The sequence below is a fragment of the Sus scrofa genome, chromosome 15 (genome assembly GCF_000003025.6).
Source record: "Sus scrofa isolate TJ Tabasco breed Duroc chromosome 15, Sscrofa11.1, whole genome shotgun sequence".
Taxonomy (NCBI): domain Eukaryota; kingdom Metazoa; phylum Chordata; class Mammalia; order Artiodactyla; family Suidae; genus Sus; species Sus scrofa.
This window is the reverse complement of record NC_010457.5, coordinates 135,610,773-135,636,541: the sequence shown is the minus strand read 5'-3', so window position 1 is coordinate 135,636,541 and position 25,769 is coordinate 135,610,773. Positions and strand designations below refer to the sequence as shown.

Sequence of the window (25,769 nt, the reverse complement as noted above, 5' to 3'; positions counted from 1 at the left end):
CAAAGCCACGGCACACGTGGAATTTCCATCACGTCCAAAAAGCCTCATTTCCTATCTTAGAAGATTTCCTCCCGCTCAGGAAGGACAAAGACCTCCCCTCCCTGTCCTCCAGCAAGTCCCCAGGGGAGGAGCCACCTTCAATTCTTCGCCCTGGCTCCTGAGACGGCCCAGTCTGTTACAGTGGTGACAGGAATGGTGCAGGACCCAAAATCTAAGACAAGCTCGCGTCTTCTGTGTGCTGGCGCGGAACTGCCGCAGAAGCTCCGGGCTGCTGCCGCCGCACCTGCACGGCCACCGCTGGGAAGAGGCGGAGCGTGGAGCCACAGAAGACATTGCCCCCGAGGGACAGGCCGTGCGGTGGCAGCCCTCACACCGGCATGTACCCCGTGATCAGGCTCGTGGCCAGGAACCTGCTGGCCACTCGAAGCATTCACCCCAAAGCGGGAATTGGTAAAGAGCCTACAGGAAGCTGAAGATGCCTTCAACCGAGGCATCAGCTGCTCACGGCCAGCCGCTCCCCAGCACACACCTGGCCAAGGCCCTTCTCTGCAGCAGGTGGTGAGCCAGGACCCTCACTGTCCTGGCCTCCCACCTGGCTGAGGGTTTACTCAACCCACTGCAGGCTCCTCCCACCCACTGCAGGCCCCTCCCACTCGGTTGAGGGTTTACCCACCCACTGCAGGCTCCTCCCACCTACTTCCCACCTGGCTGAAGATTCACCCCAGATTTGACCGCCTGGCATCATCCTGGCACTTGTCCCCCCTTCTGGTGGCCTGTAATTCCTTAACGAATTAGCCAGGAGCCACCCACTCTATCATCACAGTAAGGAAGGTCTCTGGATGTTTTTTAGTTTGTTTCCAGGAACTTAACATCCGCTTGCCAATCCTCTCAGCAGTTGAGTGCCTCTCAGAGCTGGCCGGCCCCTGCCCCTCCACCCCCTCCGAGAAGGCAGCTGCCGGGACCGGCCACTCAAGCTCCAGGTGCCTCTCTGCACAGCTCAAGGCGCGAAGCACAAAAGGAGCAGCACAGAGAGATGTCACTGGGCGAGGTCTGGGGGCAGCAGCTCCTGGGGACACTGTGGTCTCCCCCCTCAACAAGGAGAAGTGTTCCAGGTGGCCCTTCCATCAAATTCCCATGTAACACTGGGCAGCTTGTTTTTTGTTTGTTTTTTGTTTTTTAATTTTGAAGGGAGAAAGTGAAAACCAGCGGCAGACACATGGGGTCTGTGGTGGGGGAGGCGGGGTGCACAGCAGACTCCCGCTCACAGACACACGAGGTGGAAACTCAAATTACAAGCCCCCTCCCTCCCCTCTAATGAGCAGCCATTAATAGGGCACTCTTGGCAAAGGAGCCATCTGCATCCGATTCTTTTGATCCAAAGGGAGTGCCAGCTGTGCAATGCCATCAGCCGTGTGAAGGCTGGAGAGGCCAACCTAATCTCTGTGACCTTCCAGGACACCAGCAGTGCGGCCAGGAAGGTCTGGGCAGCCAACTGTCCTTCTTGTCACCAAGCAGTAACAGGGCAGCTTCAATAGTTTTGAGTGCACTTCCGCTGAAACACTGGGTGTGTGTGACATACACACATTCTGTCCCCTAAAAATGCATGAGTCCTGACCCCTGATACCTGCGATGAGACCTTATTTGGAGGCGGGGCCTTTGCAAATGTCATCAAAATGCAGTCACACTAGAGCAGGGCGGACCCAAGTCCAAAGGCGGGATCTCCATGGAATGAGGGGAATGCGGACACGGGCACGGGGACAAGGCAGACTGGAGCCCTGTGTCCTCGGGTCCAGGGACATGGCTTCTCCAGCAGGGCCTCCAGGAGCCCACCTGTCAGCACCCAGCTCAGCCTTCCGGCCTCCAGAGCAGTGAGGACACACCTGGACTGTCCGATGCCAGCTGCTGGGGTCATGTGTCCTGGCAGCCCTAGGACCTGGATACACACACGTCTCTCTCTCTCACACTCACACACACACACACACAGCCTCAAAGAATATTTACCTGCCCAAACACTTTACTCTTTGGATGACTTTCACGCACTGACAGGCTCCCTACGCAATTACCCACTTTTGCATTAATATTATTTTTATTATTATTATTTTTTATGGCTGTACCTGTAGCATATGGAAGTTCCCAGGCTAGGGGTCAAACCAGAACTGCAGCTGCCAGCCTACACCACGGCCGCAGCAACACCAAGTCCTAGCTGCATCTGTGACCTATGCCACAGCTCAGAGCAACACCAAATCCTTAACCCACTGAGCGAGGCCAGGGATCAAACCCGCATCCTTGCAGAGACGTCACAATGGGACCTCCCACTTTTGCATTATTAACCCACTCATTAAAAAACACACATTAATATTCAAATCCGTCCCTAAATTTCAACCTAAATCATGGGAGTCAGCTCTCTTTGGTGCAAGAATAAAATCACGACCAAGCTGTATCACACAATTTAAAGCACACCCCGTGTCCTCCTCTGAGACATGATGGAAAGTGCACTTTGGCCGGCGGGGGGGGGGGGCAGGCAGCCGGCTCTGAGGGGTGGGTTTTCTAAGGAGACCCAATCTCTTCTGAGAACAGAAGGCCCGAACCACCCTAACCCTACCCTGCCCCAGGTCAGAGTAACCCTGAAGGATGTTTACCCGTTAACTGAACCCAAAGAAGGGCAGCGTACAGACCGGGGAAGGGCAGGAAGCGCCGCTGAGCTATGTGCACAGACAGAGCCCGCGGCCACGCCTGCCATTTACAGCTGCCGCCCGGCGTGGGGGAGGCAGCTGGCCGCTCCAGCAGGTGAAAGAGGAAAGAAGGATGGATCAGAAGGTGACAGTAACATCAGAAAAAGACAAGAGCCTTGCAGCTCCCCCAGCACCCGAACCCCTCGGCCCGGCGCCCGCAACACACAGCATCAGCTCTGCCCTAACCCGACCCTGTGCTATGAACACAGCTGCAGGTGTGGCTGAGCTGGAATCGGCTTCCTGTCCCGCCGGCCCTTAAACTGGGGTGACAACCGGGCACACGCAGCTCCTAACAATCTCTGTGTAAAGCTTCTCAATGACGCAAGTGCAGGGAAGTGACAGAGGTCAACGCATCTTACAAGACTGAGAAGACTCTGCAGCCTCGGGCTCTCGACACGGAGCAAGAACTTCAGGTGCTGAACCGACGAGAAAGACCTGCTCTCCTTTGGGAAACAGCCCCTCATGGTTCTCTCCTGCTGCCACATGGGGCTCGCCCCAGCACGTGGACAGCACACGGGAGCCAGCCCCTTGGACTCACAGAGAGAGGCAGAGACACGGCCACCTGCCTGGTTCCAGGGTCCTGGCCCCCCGAAACCCAGGGGCTCACAGGGGCTGAGGGCTTCCAGGCACCAGGAGGCACCTGTTCACCATCCTTTCAGGACCCAGGACCTGATATCAGCGCATCTACTGGGCACAGCTCCCCTGGCCGAAAGCACCCAGAACAATCCGCGGACCTGGACTCACACACGGAGAGGCCAGGTGGCAGGGCCAGCGCCTGGAGGGGGAGAGAAGAGACATGCACAGCACGGTCTCCCGACCGAGGGGGCCTCGCATGCCGGGCCCACCAAGCGGGGAGATGCTTCGATTGAGAACGCCTCTCGCCTTCAGCAGCGTGGATTCTGAAGACTGGAGGACAGATACCGAGAAATCCCCGCCGTAAAATGAGTCACTTGAAAAGTTGAACAAGTGAGGCGACTGGATCACGTTTAGGTCCCCCCAGCGGGGATGGCTGGGGCTTCTGACGCGCACACGTGCAGGAGAAAGGCCTCCGTGCTCGTCAAAATCTAAGCAAAGAAATCTCAAGTCCGAATGTGAAGGCTCAGACCGAAGGCCCGGGAGAAGGGCAAAAGCCACAGTGACGACAAGACGGCCCCAGGCGGGAAGGGGAGGGCGGCCACACCGGGCGCTGAGCTGAGCACGGGAGCCCAGACCGGGCAACCGCCAGGAACTTGAGGCCGAGGCCTCACTCGCAATCAGGTTCTCGGTCCAGCAGCAGCCGGTGTCATCAACCCACACCATCGTTCGCTCGCCCCGGGAATAACCAGAAACCCCGAGAGAACAGCTCTCAAGGACGCCCGGGTATCATCACAACGACTCAAATCCACACTCGGACACAAAGGAACAGAGACCAGCGTGACCCAGGGACAGAGTCCAGGAAGGAAGGTGGAAAGACGTCCGACTTTCTCGCCTCCCCAAATCCTGCCGCCTTCCAGCACTGGTATCCGTGTGTCAGTGTCCGGCTGTGCACGCTCACTGATGCCCCCACTTGCACCTTCACTTCTAATCTCCCGGAGGTCATCCTTCCAATCTGGACAGGGAAAAAGGCGGCCCTTCCCTCACACGACCGCCACGAGATTTTTAGGAAATGACCGAAAAATTCCGCAAAGTCGTGGCACAGCCCCAAGCCAAGACGGCCACAGCATCCCGCCTCCCGCCCTTGGCTGCGTGGTGACACAGGATCCAGGACGAGCGTTAAATACGAGAACAGGTGTTACGGGGAAACACGGAAAGCTACTCGGGACTACTGCTAAAGGGACAGCTAAGGGACAAAACAGGGTGGAATGTTCAACTTAAAAAAACAAAGGCATAAAATGAAACAGAAGAGGATGACACACAGAACGAGGAGGGAAGGGAGGACTACAGTACAGAGTTGTCTCTCCTCTCTTCAAACAAGACAAGCGCTGCCATGAAGAAAATGTATAGTTACCTGCATCCATATCTGCAAAGAATGGAACAGCCAGTAAGAAAAAGAAGGAACCAGAAATTCAGTGTCTCAGAGTTGGATTTTCAAAGCTTACACGGAGAGAAAATATAATTTACTCCTTGACTAGGGGACACAGGAGCTCAGTGGTTTCTTAGCGTTACATCCTCATTTTACTTAAAGCAAACCCCCAAATACGGACAGCTTAACTGAAGAAGCAAAAGCCTCAGAAATACCTTCGTCTCATGCAAAGTGACTACTCAAGGCTCGTCCTGCCATCTAAGGGGGATGGACTCAAACACACAGTGGTGAGAAACTGCAAGGCTCGGGTCTCTGAAACAGTACATACAAATTACGCCTAAGCTCGACACCCAGGTCAGGGAACTGTCCAAGCCAGAATAATTAAAGGAGGGACACTGGACTGACCTTGGAAAGGACAGAACTCTTAGGTACGAGATACATGCAGCCGCATTCGTGGTTCTACTCTAGCGGCCCAAAGGCCAAGGTGAGGATAACGTAACTGGTTGGCTAAAAATACTACAGAAGAAACAGCATACCTAGGGGTTTTCACTGCCTTGTATTTTATTACTTGCTCGACGTGGGATACATCGGAGCACTGATTGAGCATATGCTAATGACAGCTTGAGAAAACTAAACCCGCCCGGGCTGGAGACGGCCTGCCCAGGAGCATACCTTCGGGCGATTCTTCCTGGACGTATGTGCCGGTCAGGTACCGGTGCACCAGGGCCGACTTGCCGCTGGCCAAGTTACCCACAATCCCCTGAAAGGAAGAAAGGGACAGTCACCACGTGGCAGGAGAGAAGGCTATTCGGCAACCTGCAAAGAGAGAGAGGTTAAAAGGGACAGCAATCCCCAAGAGCCTCGCAACTGAGCTTCAGCAGGATGGCCAGACACGGGCTCATTCAATCCTTCTGCTGGAGAGAAAGCAGCTCCAACGCCCCCTGACGTCTCTGGTTCTGACGGGCCTCTACGCCCAAAGAATCAACAGGTTCGAACAGGCAGTGGCCGTGGCGTTTTTCCAGATACCATGAGGGCTGGGGCACTGGGGGGCGGACCGTGTGTCAGCCCATCCCTGGGTGCTGTGGATGCTCCCACCACTCAGCCAGGCACCAGGTGAAGGGGGCCGCAGGGGCCGCGGCGGTGGCAGCACAGAGAAGGACCGGGAGGGCGTTCTGGGGCCTCCCGTGCATGACTCCAGGAAAGGATTCTGGGGCCGGGTGAGACGAGCAGAAAAAGAGCCGCACTGGGAAACAACAGAGGGACTGGAGGGGAGAGAACTGACCAAGGCTGGCAGGAGGAGGAGAGCCAGCCTGCAGCTCTGGACACGGGGTCCACACCGCAGGACCGAGGGGAGGACGGGGCGGGGACCCACCATGGTTGAGGAGGCAAAGGTGTTCACAGTGGGTTCAAACTGAGTCAGGGTGATGAGGCCACTGTCCCAGCAGGAACACATGGTCCCGCGGCGGGCAAGGCTGGCCTCAACTGTTTTCTTCAGAGAGCACCCCTGTTAACACAGCTGAGACACCTGGACTGGGGTCCTACCTGGCTCCAGCTTCTACGTGAAGCTACTTCCTCAGAGGCTCCCGATTTGAACCTTTCCCTCCCTCACTGGAACTTGCCCCTCTGAGTGAAAGTGTGATCAAGTCAGTGCTGTTTAAGAAATGCAAGGCCAGAGACCCACCCTGGACACAGGCCCCTCCTATGAAGACTCACCTTCCCACCTCTCCTAGCCAGGCCTCGGGCCCACCTGCTTCCCCACCCCCACCCCACCCCTGCCACCGAAGTTTTGACCCCATGGCTATGAGGGCACGACCTGAAGTCACCAAGGATGTTGGTTTCCAAAACCCCTCCCTCTCTCTTGCTCCTCTGCCAGCCAGCCGGTCACCAGAAGCTTCGATTCCATCTTTATTTTATTTTATTTTTTGTCTTTTTGCCTTTTCTAGGACCACTTGCCACGGCATATGGAGGTTCCCAGGCTAGGGGTAGAATTGGAGCTGTAGCCGCCGGCCTAGCTCCACAGCCACAGCAGTGCGGGATCCGAGCTGTGTCTGCGAACTACACCACAGCTCACAGCAACGCCGGACCCTTAACCCACTGAACAAGGCCAGGGATCGAACCCGAAACCTCATGGTTCCTAGTCAGATTCGTTAACCACTGCACCACGATGGGACCTCCTTGATTCCTTCTTTAAATCCCCGCCCCGGGCTGCCTCTTGGAATCTTCTTGACCCATGTGAGCTCGGCCCCGAGGTCTCCTAGAGTCTCCTGGGTCCCGGGTTCTAAGGCCCCAGAGAGCCTGGCCACATCCTCCGCGCCCAATGAGCTATGGATTCCCACTCTCACCCTCGAGCCCCAGCCCCCATGCAGGGAAACCCACACATGTCCTCACTGGTACTTAAAGGCCAGCGTGTCCAGATCTGGCCATTCTCTTCCCCAATCTGCTCATCGTCCTGACACCACGCCCCCGCCCTCAAACCAGACACCGGGAAGCCGGCCCTGACCCACACGGCCTGGACATCACAGAGCCCCTGCGGCCCGAGCACCTCCGTGGCCCCCTCGGGCGGGCCACACTGTCCTCAGCGCTGGCCATGCTGTCCATCCTGCTCTCCCTCCGCTGAGAGCAGCCTTTAGCTCCCTGCCTACCAGCCACCCACCCCCATCCCAAGAATACCTGAGATTCTTTAAAATCCACAGGGTGGAAGTGTGCCTCATTCACAGCTCTCTGGGGAAGAGTCCCAGGGCCTGAGGCCAAAGTCCAAGTATTTTACCAACAACAACAAAGCTTCCCTCTCCCTCCAAATCCTCAGAGCCAGTTGTGCACCTGGGCTGGCTGCTCAGGACCACGCTCCCACTTCTCTCTTCCTTCACCTGGATACCCTTCTGGCTGGTTTCCCCGCACACCTGGCACACCTTCCACTGTGACTGGGGATGTCCTTGGCTCCACCCCCCACTGCAGGCAGGTCCCTGAAGAGGAGAACCATGGCTCTGACACCGGGGAGGACACCGCCCTGAATCCCTACCCCTGGCACTGCTTCTGGCACCAAGAAAGTGCTGGTAAATGATGGATGGAAGGAAGATAGATGGATGGATGGAAAGAAGGATGGATGGATGGAAGGATGGATGGATGGAAGGGTGGAAGGAAGGACGGACGGACGGACGGAAGGATGGAAGGAAGGATGGAAGGATGGATGGATGGGTGGATGGATGGAAGGGTAGAAGGAAGGACGGACGGACGGACGGAAGGAAGGACGGACGGACAGAAGGATGGAAGGATGGATGGATGGATGGACAGGTGGAAGGATGGACAGATGGGAGGGAGGGAATATGCTGACTGGTTGGATAAATGCATGACAGTGTCGGTAACTACAAGAACAAACACAAGAGAACAAATTCGGCATGAGACCGTGGAAAGTTAAAATGTGACTTTTCTATAATCTTGAACACATCCTGTCCCTCTCACCAGTCTGGGTCCTTTGTCCTCAGCTTCCCACTTCGATGTGCCCGCCACCAAAGCCCGTGCTGATGGGCCTTCACTGCCCGAACAACACTCTTGCTCATGGGCTGGCATCAGGTCACGTGTCATCTCCTCTGAGAAGCCTTCCCAATGCCACAGGCCTGACCAAGGCCTCTCCCTCACTGCGCCCTCCTACAGCTCGTCACCTGCCTCTCTAGTTCCCAGGGTCAGCATGTGGGCCTGACGCTCTCCGGGGCTGCCAAGGGCCCGGGTCGCCCCCTCCCAGTGCTGCCCCCGGCCCAAGGCAGACTCTGAGCCACCTGGCTGCGTCCACGGATCACGGGCTCTAATGCCAGAAGCAGAACGAGGGGCTCTATTCCCCCGGCTCCAAGCCGCAGAGCGCGGACAGATCCTAAATCGAGCTGCCTCCCTTCCAGATTCCACTTACCTCCTCTCGCCTCAGGCCGCTATAATCTGAGAATTTCCACCTATTAATTATTCTTTGGCTCAGGGGCACCTGCTGTTTGTCAGCTTCACGCAGAGAAAATCCAAAACAGTATGCCGCAGAATTGAATTTTTAATTAAGACTAGGGTTTGTCTTTCCCGAGGAGGAAAACATTCAGCCCCGGCGTTCGGCCTGTGTTTTCTGCGCGTGGCAGCATTCCTTTCCGTCTTACGTGTCAATGAGCCTGCAGAGATCGAGCTCACCTCTCACAAGGATCAAATCGCTCAATCCCGGGGGTGGAGGGAAAGGTGTTTTATTTGGATCGAGTGGCCACCCCGGGGCCCTTCTCATACTCGCACACCCTGGCCATCACTCTAACCTGAAACGCCGGCAGAGACGAGGCGCAGCCGTGACAAGAAATAAAGGCCAGCATGGAAGTTGCTCTTTAAGCCCTAAGGCTCTGCCGGCATCCAGGACCTGCTACTGGATGTAAACTGGGAGAATGGAATCGATTCGGCCAGGGGACTTGGGGAAGGGTGTCCTGAAATTACAGCACCGGGGGTTCTGGGGGCAACACGTCGTCACCTTGGCCTGGCATCCTCTGGGCAGGGCTGTGAACCGTTCGTCACACGAGGTGTCTTTCTAAACCGACTTCTCACCGGCCCACGCGTCCCCTGCTAAACGTGGGGTTTGCAGAAAAGCAAAACGAGGCTTTGGGATAAAAGTCCCAGTTGGGACTCCACGGAAACACACAACGGGGTGTGACAACGTTGCTGAGAGACACCCACAGCGACAGGTGAGAGGCCTGGGGAGTGGCTGCCTGTCCGCCCGGAGGTAAGCGGTCAGCACGTACTGCTTGGCACACGTCGACAGGGACCTACGTGGGGACCCGGGCAGCCCCCAGAGGACATGGCTACTGACCATCTACCCATCACACCTGCCTCTCTAGTTCCCAGTGTCAGCCTGTGGGCCTGATGCTCTCCTGGGAAAGCAGACAGCACGGTACTCAAACTCGGGGAAGGCAAAGCCTCAACGCTGCCATGGTCTCTCTGAGCGATGGCAGGAGATTCCCTGCTAAACGTCACATAAAGCGTCTGTCTGGGATCTGCTGTCATGTCCTTTAACCGCTGGGACAGAATCAGGGGGTCCGCGGGTGCTGACCTCAGGGCCCCCTGCGCCAGCTGCTACGATCGGCCCTGAGGCAGCACTGACGCTGCCCCCACACAGAGCAGCATTTTCAGTGGACGCTGGAAACTCCTTGGCCAGGAAGGCTGTGCTGAGGCAGCCAAGGAGCACGGGCTGCTCGAGGCCTCCCCTGCTGGACCGCAGGCCCAGAGCAGAGCTGGCCGTCCTGCCGGGGTCTCGGCGGAACCCACACAGGTGAGGGGGCAGGACCTTTCCTGGAGGAACTGCAGACGCATTCTCACGTCCTGATCCACCGGACGGAGTCGCCCCTCCTGGGAATTTCAAGTCAGGGTGAGCAGAGTTACGTTTTAGGATCATAAATCCTGTGAGTGCAAGCAGCCCTGCCCCTCCAAGCATTTATTCCAGAGAATGACATGCTTTGGAAACACTAGCAGAGGTGTCCCGATCGTGGCACAGTGAAAACGAATCCGACTAGGAACCATGAGGTTGCGGGTTCGATTCCTGACCTCGATCCGTGGGGGTTAAGGATCCGGCGTTGCCATGAGCTGTAGTGTAGCTCACACACATGGCTCGGATCCTGCGTGGCTGTGGCGTAGGCTGGCAGCTGTAGCTCTGATTGGACCTGTAGCCTGGGAACCTCCATATGCTGCAGGTGCAGCCCTTAAAGAAAAAAAAAAAAAAAAAAAAGAGAGAGAGAGAGAGAGAGAGAGATACTGGCAGAAACCAAGGTGTTGGTCGGAGGCATCCTCAGTCAAGGGCTGCTAAGAGCACGTGGGCTCCCGGGGACCCCTCAACACCTCCCGGCCCCCAAACGGCCTAAACCAGAGGATTTGGAACTCAGTGATCACAGCTTGCAGTGCTGTCGGAAGGGTGACCATGGGCCTCGCATGGTCCTTTCAGGCTGAATTAATTAAGCTTGAATTAAAACATATACGTCGGCTCCTCGCCGAAACACGCACTTCCAGGGCTTCCGGCCACATGGGGCCGCAGTGGCGTCTCGGGACCCGAGGGCAGAGAACATCTCTGTGCTGCAGAAAGTTCTGCGGGCCCCACCTCCAGGATCTGACGCCGTCTCCCTCTTGCTATGCGGGGCTCCCTGGGCACGGTCTTAACGTCTGAGGCTCCGTCTTCCTGCCCGTGAAGTGGGGCTTGGACAGCACGGGCTTAGGACCAAAAGGTGGTGGCCAGGTCACCAACACAGAGCGTCACGCCCACCCAAACACCGTTCCCTGGCTTTACTCCCCACACAGAAACCTAAGCCTCTGCGGGTCTCACCGGCGTGTATCTGAAACTGGCCGACCTTCCTGAAAACTCCAAGTGACATCACTGGCCGCTCCGCCGAGACTGCCAACAGCGTCCTAGGGATTAGCCCTGAGCTGGGGACACCGAGCTCAGGGGACAGAGGGGTGCTGTCCCAAGGGCAGTCTTGCGGAACCCGCGCTTCTGCAACCCCCTGGGACAGTGGGTCTCTTTGTCTCTCCCAAGGAAAGAAACCACGGGCAGGAGCCGCCGAGAAAGGTTAGAGCTGGGGGAGGAGCAGGGCCCAGGGGACCAGGTGAGGGCAGCAGGGATGCGCGTCAGACGCCCGGGGCAGGGGACATCTGCCCGCGAGCCATCCTGTACGCCTAAGTGTACGAGCGTGCTCTTCCCGGTGACAAAGTCGCAGACACTCTTCAACATCCGAGGTTCCTTGTTGCTCGATCTCCTCTCGGAGGTGAGAGGTCAGAAGCGGCCTGAACCCTGCATCCATCGAGCGCCACTGGGGTGGGGACCCGGCAGGAAGCGTCTGAGGGGCTCTGGGGTCACCGGGCAGACAGGCTGGAACTACCGAGAAACCTCAGACCACAGAGAAAGGGCCCACGTGGGGGGATGAAATGCCAAGGGCAAGGGGCTGGGGTGGCCGAGCAGGCCCACGGCCAAGCCAAGCTTCACCAGCCGCTGGCTGGACGGGAAGGATCGCTGCCGTCGTCAAGGGCAGAACCCGCCACTTGAGAAGTTTAAAATGCGCACGCATGCACACACGCCTTTTAAATGCCACGGATTTCCTAACACTGTGAGTACTTAATAATTCTCTGTCCTTTCCTCCATCCTTAGGTGACAGGGTGACACATGAAATGGGGAGGGGCTTGGGTGTGGCTGCCACAGACCCAAGTCATTTTTTACGTAAGCCAATTTTAAGCTTTAAATAGTCTCCCTGAAAGAGCGTTTAAAGTTCCTAATAAAAACCAAACTTTGATTTTATACCACTCCTTTGTAACACAGGCAACAGTCCCATTTTTTAGCGATGAATTACCCTGCAGGATGGCTTACTACAGAAACTTTCCATGACGTCCTGCAAAGGATAATAAAGCCATGGTCGTGTGTGTGTGTGTGTGTGTGTGTCTCCCCTCTACACACACACACACACACACACACACACACACACACACACACACACACACACACACACACACACACACACACACACCCCTCCTGCCCTCATCGCTAGGAGATGGAATGGCAGATGGCCCCAGGCCTGCACTGGCGACATGACCACTGTGCCTGGCCAGGGCACACTCAGAGCTCCAGCCCTGAAGGAGCCAGGCCTGGCCCCTGCCCAGGACGCACCAGCGCAGCCCCACCTCTGGCCCTGGGGATGCGGGCCTGGGGAGCACACGGGTCACCCCTGCCACTTCCTGAGCCCCCCGCCCCCGCAGGCGAGGAATGACCACGACCAGGGCCAGAGCGACCACTCACCACTTTGAGCTCCGGGACGGATCGACTTAACGTCCATTCCTGGCTGTTCACAAAGGCGTCTGTAAAACAGGAGGATAAAAGGAAGTGAGATGCTGTGACTCAATCAAGTGCAAGGTCACAATGCCCCCGTCTGCCAGGTTTCAAACCGGAACGAGCCTGAAGTCAGTGCAGCCTCCCCCGCCACCAAGCATCACTTCTGCCCAGAGAGGCTGGATTCACACACACAGGAGTGTGTGAGTGTGTGAGTGTGTGTCTCTCCCCTCACCACACACCGGGGTTCATGTGGCTGTTGCGATTCCACGTCGGTGTCGACCTCCTGAACCGTTAACGCACACTCCCTGCCACCGCGGCAGGGTCCTGCCCAGGCCCCGTCCTGTCCGGGACCTAAAGGCCCCCCCGACCCCGAACGTCTGCCAGCCTGAGGACGAGGGAGGCTCCCGGCTTTCCTGGAACTCATCTTGTAGCCGGGCAACTTTGGGCCTTTTGTTTTTTCTCTAAAACAGTCACTTGTCCGATCCCATGATGAAGTGACAACACAAAATCCAAATGTCTACAACACATTTTAAGGTTTAGAAGAAGACTTTTGTGCTGGAGCCTTGACCCTCAAAAACAATACTGGACACTGAAGACGCAGTTGGAATACCCTAGAGTATGTCAGAAGGATGGGGGCCCCGCAGCCCAGCCCCCGCCCGGCCAGCACTCGGGGGGCCTCCCCTGGAGGCCGTCTCTGCCTCTCGCCCTACATGTGCAGGTGGAGGAGACGCACCCCATACAGAGGATCCAAATGTGACTCAGCAGCCATTTCTCAGCGTGAGACCCGACACCACCGCCCACACTGTGCACTCAGGGACCAGCGGAGTGAGGAGGTGACCGCGGCAGCCGCCCCGAGACCAGCCAGCTGAGGGCAAACACCTCTCCCTCCAAATGGGAATTCACTCTCTGTACGTTTTCTGAAAATTCCAAAATTTCTTCACTCTACGTTATGACCAAGAAGAAGTCAAGTCACAAGATGCCTAAAGTCAAGAAATGCCGAGGTTTCCAACAGAAGCCTGGTATTCAAAACGAATGGATGCTGGAACGGAAGCCATGGCAAAGGCGGGCATGGCAGAGGACCAGAAACACGTCTGCAGGAGAGGGACAGTGTCCTGGAAACCAGGGGCCGCTGGCCCTGCACAGACGGAGGCAGAGGCACACGAGTTAGACTCGGGATGGAGGAGAAGCCAGGTCCAAGGATGGGGGGGGCATGAGGCACAGGTCAGCTGGAGGAGGTGCAAGGCGGACAGATGCCCCAAGTTACCTCTCAAGTTCAGCTGAAAGCGGGCAGAGACAGGTGTCTGACAGAGAGATGCTGGACCTTGGGGACCCGAGAGCCTGGCCAGCTGGCAGGGCAGATGGGCAGAGGTGCACCTGCCAGGGTTCAGGAGGAAAGGGCAGACCTTGAGCCACTTCTCTGTCCACCGAGGCGAGTATGTGGGAGCCAGACACTGGGGGCATCTGACACGCACTCTGTGGCCAGCCAGGTGCCACCCTAACCTGTCACAATTGAGCCATCACCTGGAAACAGCATGAGCACCGCCTGACCCCAGGGAGGGCCCGGCAAGTGGTACCTAACATCACCAGTTAAGTAGGCTGCAAAGCACCTTCTGTTGTCCACTGCGTCCCAGGAACAAAGGACGGGCGCAGGGGTCCAGAATGCCAGTGGTCCAGGGAAGCAAAAGACAGTGACCAAGAATGTCCCCGAAAGCCACACTGCTGCTGCGCTTGGAGAAGCCCAACGCTGAGCAAGCACATGCGGACACACCCATAGAACGAAGGCTAGGTGGCCTCAATGGGCCGAAATGCAACCGCCCCCAAGCTATGGTGACATGAGGGTGAGTGTGTGTGTGTGTGTGTGTGTAAAATACACACATGGGCTTGTCCGGGCTGAGAACACTTCCCGCAGGATTAAAAACTTCACAGTTGCTGATCTAGGGTTGGGGAACCGGGTGGCCTGGGGACAAGGGGGTAAGGGGGCTTTCTTTTCATTGTTACCTGTTGGTACCTTTCAAATTTTACACCACCTGGCATGTAAAACAAAACAAATGCAGTGATAGCGTTTTTAATAACCCTAATAGGAAAATGAAGAGAGTAAAGTGGGAATTAAAATGAACACGACTCAAGAATGCACGGCTCAGCTTTTAAGCACATGCCACCAAAAGACGGCTTATCACAACGACTGGTGCATAGGCGTTATAAATTACACAGGGCTCCATTAAATTCAGATGCGTGAGTATTTAAACACTGGAACAACGCATGCTGCCTTTTTACTCGCAAATAGATCTTTCCTCGAATCGAACACATTTGTGTGGCAACTAGAGTAGTAAAATCAATGCTTGACTTCACTGACCCAAAAAATACATCTTGAATTTTAAAAAAAAAAAAAAAATTTACTTTTAAAACCCTCCATCCCCTCCCTCATTGCTGGGCCAGGAGGAAACGCTGCCTCAGAAGAGGCTCAATGAAAAGTAACCTGAGGAGTTCCCGTTGTGGCTCAGGGGGTTAAGGATCCAACCGCCATCCATAAGGACGTGGGTTCAATCCCTGGCCTCCAGTGGATTAAAGATCCGGCGTGGCCGTGAGCTGTGCTGTAGGTCGCAGAAGTGGCTTGGATCCCACGTTGCTGTGGCTGTGGCCTAGGCCTGTGGCTGTGACCTAGGCCAGTGGCTGTAGCTCTGATTCGACCCCAGCCTGGGGACTCTCCATATGCCACGGGTGCAGCCCTAAAAAGTGAAGGAAAACAGAAAGAAAAGTAACCTGAGATTTATCAGGAGACGCACACAGCAGCAGCTCCTTCATGCCACTTCTCGATTGGCCCTTCTGGGGGCTTGCCTCGCTAAGTGAGGGTGACAGAGATGAAGGCAGAGCCCCTAGAAGAGTCAGGGGGTGACCAGTGAGGACCAGACTGGCCGGCTGCCCCATTTCACGCTCCAGGCGCAGCGACATTAAAGAATGAACACGCACGTCGGGAGCACACATCCGGGAGCCCTCCGTGCCCGCGTGTTCACCAGTGATCTCAAGTCACCAAAGATGTGTCCCACTGCAGGAGAGGCCACTTGGTGCCCCATTCAGTTCCCCCTACTAGAGCGGAATAACATTAAGAGAATGCATTCCCGGAGCGCCCACCATGGCGCAGCGGAAACAAGTCCAACGCGTATCTGTGAGGATACGGGTTCGATCCCTGGCCTCGCTCAATGGGTTAAGGATCTGCCGTTGCTACGAGCTGTGGTGTAGGTCGCAGATGCAGCTTGGAGCCCACGTGGCTGTGGCTGTGGTGTAGGCCGGCAGCTGTAGCACTGATGTGAACCCTAGCCTGGGAACCTCCATAGGCTGAGGGTGCGGCCCTAAAAAGAAAAAAGAAAGAAAGAAAGAAAACGCGTTCTCACGCGCTGATGGAAGTGCCACTGAATTTGAATTTGGACTAAAACCTCACCAGTCACCCCTGACTGACAGCTTTTAGCCAGTCCCGGGACACTGGGGCTCCTGTCGCTGTGGTCAGGAGGCCAGCAAGGCCCCAGGCCGTCAGAACTGTTAGGAGAAGACCTTCCATCATTTCTTATCATTAACACGCACCCGCTTCAGATTATATTTTCTCTTTTACATTTAAATCATAATATTGAAGAGAAGCTCTCAAAAAACACCAAGATCAGGGAACAGGGAACTTTTATCAGGAGCGATGCGAGGGGGTGGGAAACCAAAATTACTCAACATGGGGGGGGTTAGAGAATGTTATGACTTTTCAGCAGAAATTCTCAGCTTGGTTGACAACCAAAATATCAGAAGTAGAAGGAGAAGACGCCAACCCCCTGCTGTCACCCAGGTGTGCCCGCAGGTCAGAGGCAGGGTGGATTATTTTAGGACTGAAGAAAGGGAATTCTAAATAGCTACACGTGGATGCCAGCTGAATTCCTTGCAAGTTTAATCCTATATTAAGAGGACGTGCAGGGAGGCTCAGGATGTGAAAACGCGCTGAAACCACACAACACACACTGCTGCTGTGATGCTGCGTGAGGCCGAAGCTGCCAGGTCTACGCTCTCGGAGGAAAGGGGGCTTGGGCTTTGGACAGTGAGTGCTGAGCCACAAGAAAAGTGAAATTCAGGACATCTGGCTCATCCGTTTACGATGTCTTCAGCAGTCTGTGCGTTCACATAAAACACGGGTAAGTAAAAACAATCGACTTTCACTAGTCCCAACAGTCTTTTAAAATACACAACTAAACAGTGAACCCGATGGTAAAATACAGATCTGGGGTGATTTTGCCATGTGAACTTGGTTCATCCTCTCGGTACGAAAGGCACTATATTCTGGTGAGTGATGCTGGCGGTGGGAGGCTGGGCATGGCGGGGAGGAGGAAATTTCTGTAATTCCCTTTCATTTTTGTCATAAACCTAAAACTACTCTGAAAAAATTGTCTTAAAAATGTAAAAAATACACACACACCCACACACACAATTAAATAAAATTAAGGAGGTGCTGGGCCCGGCCCGTACGTATCAACACCACCACACTGAGGTCCTGTTTTGGACCCAGCTCCGCTGACCACGCAGGTCCCTGAGTAACACACACACACACACACACACACAGCTCATTCAGAGGCGGTGGGAGAGCCAGCTCCTGGCGCTGCCTGGCCCGGGAGAACCGAGAGCCTCGGTCAGCCAGGGCAGAGGGCTGGGCACCTGCTCATTCCATTGGGCCTTGGCCCAGCACAGGGATCCTGGCACTGGACACGGTGCCCCTGGACCACTGCGGTGCCGTCGGCTCCGCCGCCCTGACTTCCGAGCAGAGGGTGTGACCTGGGACGTGCCTAGGCCGCCTGAGCACACGATGCAGGAGGGATGCAGGATCACACAAACATCAGGAGGAAGCCCTTTCTCTAGGCCGGGCTCCTCCTCCTCCTCCGAGCAGCCCTCCTTCCTCCTCAGCATCTTCAGCCGTTTCCCAAGGGCAAGGGCCAGCGCACAGCCCCCCACCCACCCAGAAGGGCTCAGACAACTTGCAGACAGTAGAAGCTGCTCCCACCCCAGTGTCAGAGGAAGAGGCCTCGGCTGCGGTCCCCCTCCCACGCCCTGCGCCCCCGCCCCCAGCACACTCCGTGCTCCCTGCCGCCCCCTCTCCAGAGGACACGCACAGCTAACACCTCCACGGGGCTCAGGACAGCCTCTCAAGTGCTTGCTGCCCAGACGTCCCCAGGTCCCCTCCCTGTTCTTTTGAAGGCAATTCAGCTACAAAGGATGCAGGCTTCTTCCAGAGAAAAGCCCTCCCCCCAGCAGAGAAACTGTTCTGAGCCGCCCCGCGGGACAGGGCCACCTCCAGCCCCACCCTGGCTCCTCCAGGTGACAAGGACAAGACTCTGGACCCCAAGGAATGCAAATACCCACCCACACTGACAGAGGGGAGCACAGACCAAGGACAGCTAGGCAGGGAGCTGCAGAAAGAAAGGGCAACAAATCTGATAAGAAAGCTCCCCGCTGTTTACTTTCCCGGGAGAACTGGGCTGTTTCTTGTGCCCCGACTTTCTTAAAATCCATCCAGACTGCAAATTCCTTCCCTAACCTCCATTTGCTCATGACTGAGGGACAGGGCTCTGGTCTGTTTTCGAAATTATTTACATGCAGAACCATGAACCGAACCAGGAAATGGAAGGCCCTCGTTACAGCACACACAACACAGGCACACTCGGACGTGAAAGGCGTCCACGCTCCCTTTAACAACTAACAACCCCCCCTTGGGCCAAAGAGAGAAACACAATGGGCATGGGTGGGCAAGACACAGGCCTGCCTCCCAGGGGCTCCGTCAGCTCCTCGTCGCCCATCAAGCCTCAAGGCCCGATCACCTAATTCCTAAAATACTGGCAACACAGGTGAGGAAGTGGTCCAGCAAGGAGATGACATCATAGCAATGTGACCTCGGGCAGAAAGCCCCCCCTGCCCCCCCCGCCGTTTTCCCCTTGGTGCCACCATAGCATTTTGTATTCTTTCAACACTCTCTTTGCTTGACTTGATGGATCAAAAGGCAAAGATTCGAGTCTTAAAGCTGCTAGGATTTTGCAAAGTAGCTTAAAAAAAAAAAAGTACGTGTTGTCTAGCCTTTTCCTCCCACATCTCCGAGTTTGTGTCATTGCAGGGCATAAAAATGGTTACAGAAGACATTGCCCTTTTGGGGCCAGCAGGAACTAGGAGGGCTGGGTTAAGATCCACCAAGAGGGAGTTCCCTGGTGGTCGAGTGGGTGGGGCTTGGCACTTTCACCGCTGCAGCCCCAGCTTCCATCCCTGGCCTGAGAGCTGAGATCCCGTATGAAGCCGCAGCCCGCTGTGGCCAACGGGGTGGGGGGAGGTGGCCCAGGGAACTCACCCCTTCATTACGCCATTTCCACTGAGCCCTGGCCAAGCGGTTACCCTCTGACGCTCAGAAAAGCATCAAAGCTGTGGCTGGACTTCCTTCCCGGGCATTTCGTGCTAAAAATGAGCAGCACGTAAGAATAAGCAGCAATCTAGGGGCCTAACTGTACGCCTCATGGACGTGGTTAGTGACGAAGGGCAGTCTCGGGAGTGGACCTGGAGGGGGACGGCAATGACAGGAAGAGGGCTTGCGTTTTCAGTTCTCCTGTCCTCCCGCCCCCACCCCTCCCACCGGCGCCAGGATCCCTGCTCCCTGGACGGGGGCTTTCTAGGAGCAGAGACGGTCTGGTGAATAAAGGCCCACGTCCTCTTTAGGGAGGGAATTCGGCCACACAGGCCGTGCTTCCACCACAGTTGCTCGGGTTTGCAGACAAGTGATTTCAGAAAGTAAAACCCAAAGACCCTTAGGAGGAAACCTGCCCTCCAGACAGGGGACCTCGCCACTGTGCAAAGGAACAGGATGTCTCATCTATCAAAGGAAATCTTGGCGACTCCATTCCGCTCAGGTTTCGACTGAAACACCCTCCTGCGACCCCCTCCTCTTTCCCTCTTCTCCCAGGAACAACCTGTTTCAACGAGACCCCCGAGAAGAATGTGCGCCCTGCCCTGACCCCCGGGCAGGGCACAGGTGCACCCCCGCGTTAGGGATAAACAGGGAGGGTCTCGGCTTCCGCGCGCTGGGTGAGCACCTGCGCCCTTCTGCAGAGGCAGAGCTGGGCGGGATCTGCCGTGTTCACGGGTCTCGCTTTCCGACACTGACGATCCGAGCCGTGTCCCCAACCCCACCGTCAAAGAGGAGCGAGCCTTTGCAGGCAGAACGAGGCAGTGCGGAGAGAAAACGGATCCGTGCTTCCCAGAGACGTAGACTGAACTTGAAGTTGAGGACAGGCAGGTTCACGCGCCACCTCACCAGCTCTGGGACAGGCTCTCCCTGCCCTGGGTGCCAGGCCAGGCGGGCCACCGCCCTCCCTCTCCGTGTTCCTCCACGAGCCCCCACCCCACCTCACCTGGGACGCTCAGCAAAACCGGCCACAGGTGCGAACGACCCGACCCACCCGATCAGAAGGTCAGAGTCCGCCCTTCCAACCAGCCCCTGGGGCATTTCTTACTCTTCCTCCGCTGTGGCCAACATAAGATGCCAGCGTCAGGAGCTCAGGCTGTGGACTGTGGGAGCCCCTCTTTTCCCACCTGGCCCTACCTGTCTTGAGGCCAGGACCCCACAGGAGGGACAGGGAACTCGGTGCGAGGGGCCAGCAACCAGGAGCCCTGGGCTGACAGTGACAACAACCTCCTTGGGTGACTGTCCGTGAAAGCCCTTCCCTCCCACTCAAAAAGATGCTGTAACCCTCTCCTAGCAAAGGGCCCCACCCCCACAGCGGACGCTCTCCTCTTGCCTTTGGGGAGAGGGGCCAGGCTTCGGGAACCCCACATCCTGGGGGTGGGCACAGGCTACCTGGCTGCCCTCCCCGCCTTGGGGCCACAGGTGAGCCTGAAATAGCAGGTGGCCCGGAAAGCCCTCATCACGTAATCAAACCACACTTATCGGCTATGTGAGCACAAAGCAAGCCACTAACTCTACAGCGATTAAGACCCGCTAAAAAAAAAATAGCTAAAAGGTATTGCCAGTTAGAGTCAAACCCAGGCCAATTTATAATACACGGAATCACAGGGACCTGCCACTGTGCAAGTCGAAAGCAGCCAAACGGCCACTGCATTTGGTTCATCCCACAGCACGTGAGACCCGCAAGGCGGGCGGAGCGGGGGGGAACAGGTGGCGTGACTACTCGGCTGTATCAGAAGGTCTGCAGAGCTTTAAGATAACCTGAAAACCCCTCCATTCACTCTACCTCAGCAAAAAGCAACAGAATCAAAGGAACGGAGCAAGAGGGCTGTGACAAACTCAGAGATCTCACAACAGAACTGAACTGAGACCACAAAGCCCCATGTCCTGGGTCCCCACCGTGGCCGCAGCAATCACCTGGCCCAGGGACCAGAGCAGGCCAGCGCAGCCACTGAGACCTCCGTCTCCACAGCGGGCCCTGTGTCCCTCCTCGGGTCGTCCGCTGAGGGCTCCCCAACCTCACCAGACAAGGGAGTAACATCTTCACGTCTATGGTTTTTTCGTGGCTGCACCTACAGCACATGCAAGTTCCCAGGCCAGGGGTCAAACAGGAGCTGCAGCTGCAGCCACAGCAACGCGGGATCCGAGCCGCCTCTGCAACCTACACCACAGCTCATGGCAATGCTGGATCCTTAACCCACGGAGCGAGGCCAGGGACTGAACCCACAACCTCACGGAGACAACGTGAGCCTTACTAGCCCGCTGAGCCACAAAAGGAACTCCCTTCAAGTCTATTAAACCAGCCCTTTTTTGGCTCCAGGGCTCACCGCCAACAGGCTCTGGACTCATTCCTTCTTCCAGATTCTTAACCAGAGGTCCAGCTTGCGGCCACAATTAAAACCTCACCGTCTCTCCTTCCCCGATCCCGTTTGTACCCAGTGACCACAAATACCTGTGCCAGACAAACCTCCTGTAATGACATTCAAGGGTTTAAAAAAGGACACTGAAAGCGCAGGTGACTTTTTAAAAACGACGTATCATCTCAAGGGTTGAGATGTGTATCTGAAACCTTACACTTCCCAAGGTGATTTTTTTAAAAATATTCTTTTTAGCAGCAGAAAAGAAGCATTTATTTTTAGTTTAAAGCCCTCATAATCCCCCAACATAATAGGAAACGACAAAGGGAAAAGGACAGCACATCCATCCACACAGAACAGGGGCAGTGGAGGAGACGAGGGCTGGCACCGGCCCCGTTTCTGTGCCGAGAGGAAGCGCACGTCCCTAATAAAGTGACGAGATCCATTTCAAGGCAGCAGGAAAGAGCCGCATGGCAACTGCTTGATACATTAAAACACTGATGACTCTCACACAAAGGACTTAACAGACGCTCACTGGCGCAGTTTTCCATAGGATGATTTAATTCCTTATTTGAAAATCCTTGAGTCTCTGTAATAAATGGAACGAACCATAGACCCTTAGGATACCAGAATCGTCTTAGGCTTCTCTGGAAGTTCAAGGTGCTTTCCTGTGGCCTCAAAGACCCGTAACTGAGAGGGCACCCCAGCCCGACGCTCCAAAGGACATCCAGGCCGCACTCAAAGGCCATCCCAGCGCAGGCTAACGCGGGCCACCAAGCTGCCCCACCGCTGCAGGCGTGGCTGAGGACCTGCAGGCCCAGCACCTTCTCTCCCCGAGCCCTGATGTGACTCAGGATCCTTCTCAACATCACCAGCCTTTGAGGGGTCCCCCTCCCTCCTCCCTTAGGAAGCCCCGAGGCACGTGCTGCAGCCCGGCCGAGCTCCGGGCACTCGCAGGTTTAACTCTCAGAGGACCGGCGATCCCATCCTCAACATCCTCCTCAGTGGTGTCCTTCAGGCTGCACGAAGCGCCTTGTTCCCGAACCCTCTGGGACGCCGCTGCTGAGAGCGACACTAAAGAGCCGTGTCTGAGGACCAGGAAACTAGAGGGTGCGAGGATGGGAGAAAGGACGGCTCCGTTCCTCCTTCAAATATGAAAACTGCTGGCCGTCCATCGCTTGGGGAGGTGGCGGTGCAGGAGGACCACCTGCCAAGGACCCCTCTGTGCAGCCCTGACAGCTTCGCACGGGCTTCCTTCCTTAGCTGGCGCAGCTTCAGAATGACTTACTCACAAGTGACACACCAATCCTCAAACCTGTGACCTGATTCCATCTGATTTCACTTCCACTGTCATAAATCTGGGGCAACAGTGGGTTTGGCAGCCAACGTCTTTCTGGGGCAGGCTTTGGACCCCCAAGCAGGATAATTCTATGGTCCTCACTCTGAATAACCCAAGAGACGGCACACAAGCATTTCCATGCCAACAGGCAACAGGCCTGTCTCCAAGTTCAAATCAGGGGCCTTCTCTCAGCACGAACTCCCTAGAAAAACCAGCCTCAGGGCCTCCTGCAGCTGCTCCTTGCACCATAGCAAAGCATCACATCTGGCTGTTTTCTTACTTCACCAGGGGTCTCCCTCTGGTTTTGACTCCCAAGCCTGGGCAGACTGGGTAGGACCCCATCACTGTGGGACAGTGGAGGAAATGGCAACCCTCATGCAGCCTTCTTGCCAACTGAGGTCCACGGAGCAGGAACGCTGTGCGGTGAAAGCACCATCCTTAGAAGAGAAACCACTGGAGAAACTGGGATATGAATTACATTAACCCTTTTGGTGGCAGAACGCAATTTGGACACGGCTATTCACTTTTTGGAGAGTAGGGCTCATGGCTCTAAAGAGTAGGTTTTGGCTGTGAAATAACCCAGGGCTTTTCAGAAAGAGGGAAAGACTCACCAAGTGTTTGGAGAGCCCATTTAACCAGTGGAAATTCAAAAGGTTTGCAAAAAAATACATTCAGCTTTAAATACATATGAGGGTCGCTGGTCACAATGTTTTGAAAATCAGGTCTGGTCTCCCCTGTCAGATCAACCACTGCCACCCAAAACCTTCTTACATTTCAGCTCTGCCCCCAGCAGGACACTGCTTGAGTCTGCAGGTCTCCCTAGACCTTGCCCCCACCCGGCCTGGTTCAGCAAGTCCATTTGTGCCCAATCCCTGGCATCACTGCCAGTGACCCTGATGCCCCCCACAAAGTAAGGAAGGATACGGTCAAGGAGAGCGGGGGTCTGGGTCTGGAGTCTTGGGAAGCCTGGGTTACCAGAGCCCTCCCCGTCCGTCTTCCTTCCCCGGACGGGGCCTATCGGATGCTCCCGAGGTCCAGGCCGCCAACACCTCCTGCCCGGCCCCCAGGCGGGCACCAGGCTTAGACACCTCAGGTTCCTCTCTAGTCTCCAAAACTCAGCCAACGGGAGCCTGATAAAGACCCCAGAGTCCCAGCACAGATGTTCAAGCTGGACTTCAGGGGCTTAGGGCTGAGCCTCGAGGAACGCCTTCCACAAGAGCGAAGATTTGCAAGGATTTGCGAACGACGGCTGGGGTGATCATTCATCGCCAAACACCAACACTGGCTGTCCCACTAGGCCGCCACAAGGACCCTTGCACGCTCAGAGCCATGGCCACACCACCGAAGTGCCAGCTCATGGCCCAGGGCACACAGCTCCTACCAGCGACCTTGGCACTTTTTTTTTTTTTTTTTTTTTTTTTTTTGCTTTTTAGGGCCGTACCCGCAGCATTTGGAGGTTCCCAGGCTAGGGGTCAAATCGGAGCTACAGCTGCCGGCCTACACCACAGCCACAGCCACGCCAGATCCAAGCCGCGTCTGTGACCTACACCATAGCTCACAGCAACGCCTGATCCTTCACCCACTGAGTGAGGCCAAGGATTGAACCTGCATCTTCATGGTTCCTAGTTGGATTCGGATTCATTTCCTCTGAGCCACAATGGGAACGCCTTTTTTCTTCTTTTTCTTTTTTTTTTTTTGCCCCAGCACTTCTAAGCAGCAGTGGGACAGGGTCATCTCGGACCAAAGACAGAATCCCACAGTCTCTAATATTTAAAATCGTAAGCAGGTTTTTAAAAACTTTAAGGAGTCGTTTAGACATCCTAGCACCTAAAATGAAATTGCAGAGTCCTTGAAAATGAAATGGTTAAAAGTAAGGACATTTTATGCAAAGGTATGAGTCAGAAATTGCCAGAAAAAAATAAAATCAGCAGGTTAAATCCACAGCCATTTTTCTGAGATAGGTTACAGCTGTTCTTCCGACTGACGTTTGCGTCGACACATATTATGAAAAGGTAATTTCTACTGTGCAGCCTGGATGCTGGGGGCAGGCCACAGCCGCTTTATTTGTGAAACTTAAGACAAAGCTGAAACAAAAAAAATGTTCCCGGTTAAAACAAATCCTGAAAAAAAATAGAGAAGGCTTAGATATTTACAATTCATGGGCTGCATGTGTGTCAGTCCCATGTGCACATAACTGGGCTGGGCAGAATTAATTTTATCAAGAATCGTCAACAGCCACTAATACGTTTTAATTTGCGGTGCAATCACCGTTTATGATAAGGGGCGGCTGGGTAAGAGGGGACACGGGATGCAAGGATGGCCTCGGAATGAACGAGCCGGATTAACGCTTTCCCTGCTGTCGCTGAATTTTGGCCAAAGGCTGGCCGAGGAGTGGAGGCAGCGTGGCTTGGGGTGGGGGGGGCCAGGACCACCCACACCCAACAGCAGGGCGCAGGGCCCACTCTGTGCCTACTGCCACAGCTTGTCTGTCCCCAGCAGAGAAACCTGGGACCGGAGGAGTTAAGGGCTGGGGGGTGCCAAGGGGACCATGTAAGACAGGAGGCTCTGCTTAATAAAGGACCAGCACTTTCCCAGCTGGAGGTGGGGATTCTAGCTTCCAGTCCACACCCTGCACGGAACACCAGGGCGAGTTCCAGTAAGTCACTTGGTGTCTTGGGGCCCCAGCTCTTCACCTGTAAGACAAGAGGGCCACATGGGGTCCCTTTGGCCCTCGCATCCTAGAACCTTCTCTTCCAGGAACACCCTTCCATGCAGACCCCCAGTGCGCCGGCGCTGAGGGCTAGCCCAGCCTCTCTCAAGGCCATGGGCCCCACGACCACGCAGGAGGCTTCGAGACCCCGGCTCCTTGACAGGGCCTCGGAATGGCCTTCGTCTGATATAACCCTTGATTTAACGTAGATACAAGCAAATCAAAACTGAGACAGCTGGGGTATTCCTGTGTCCAGGGCAGGATCGGGGCTGAGTTAACCAGGACTTTCTTCCCACAAATAAGCCTGGAGCCCACGCACAAGAAACGGCAGTGATTCCACAGAGCCACGAGCA

The 25,769-nt window shown here is 55.6% G+C and overlaps 1 protein-coding gene across 11 annotated transcripts in view; it reads right to left on the bottom strand.

The window, feature by feature from the left end:
• AGAP1 (ArfGAP with GTPase domain, ankyrin repeat and PH domain 1) overlaps positions 1-25,769 on the bottom strand; it is a 556,723-nt gene that overhangs the window by 362,621 nt on the left and 168,333 nt on the right. For 6 of the 11 annotated variants that reach the window (XM_021075538.1, XM_021075537.1, XM_021075533.1 and 3 more), the window contains exons 2-4: positions 12,515-12,573; positions 5,407-5,494; positions 4,720-4,731 (exon numbers count right to left, since the gene is read on the bottom strand). In XM_021075538.1, the coding sequence (XP_020931197.1) occupies positions 4,720-4,731; positions 5,407-5,494; positions 12,515-12,573 (159 nt within the window). The remainder of the gene's footprint in view (positions 1-4,719; positions 4,732-5,406; positions 5,495-12,514; positions 12,574-25,769) is intronic. The other 5 variants (XM_021075539.1, XM_021075540.1, XM_021075541.1 and 2 more) reach the window with 1 other exon arrangement.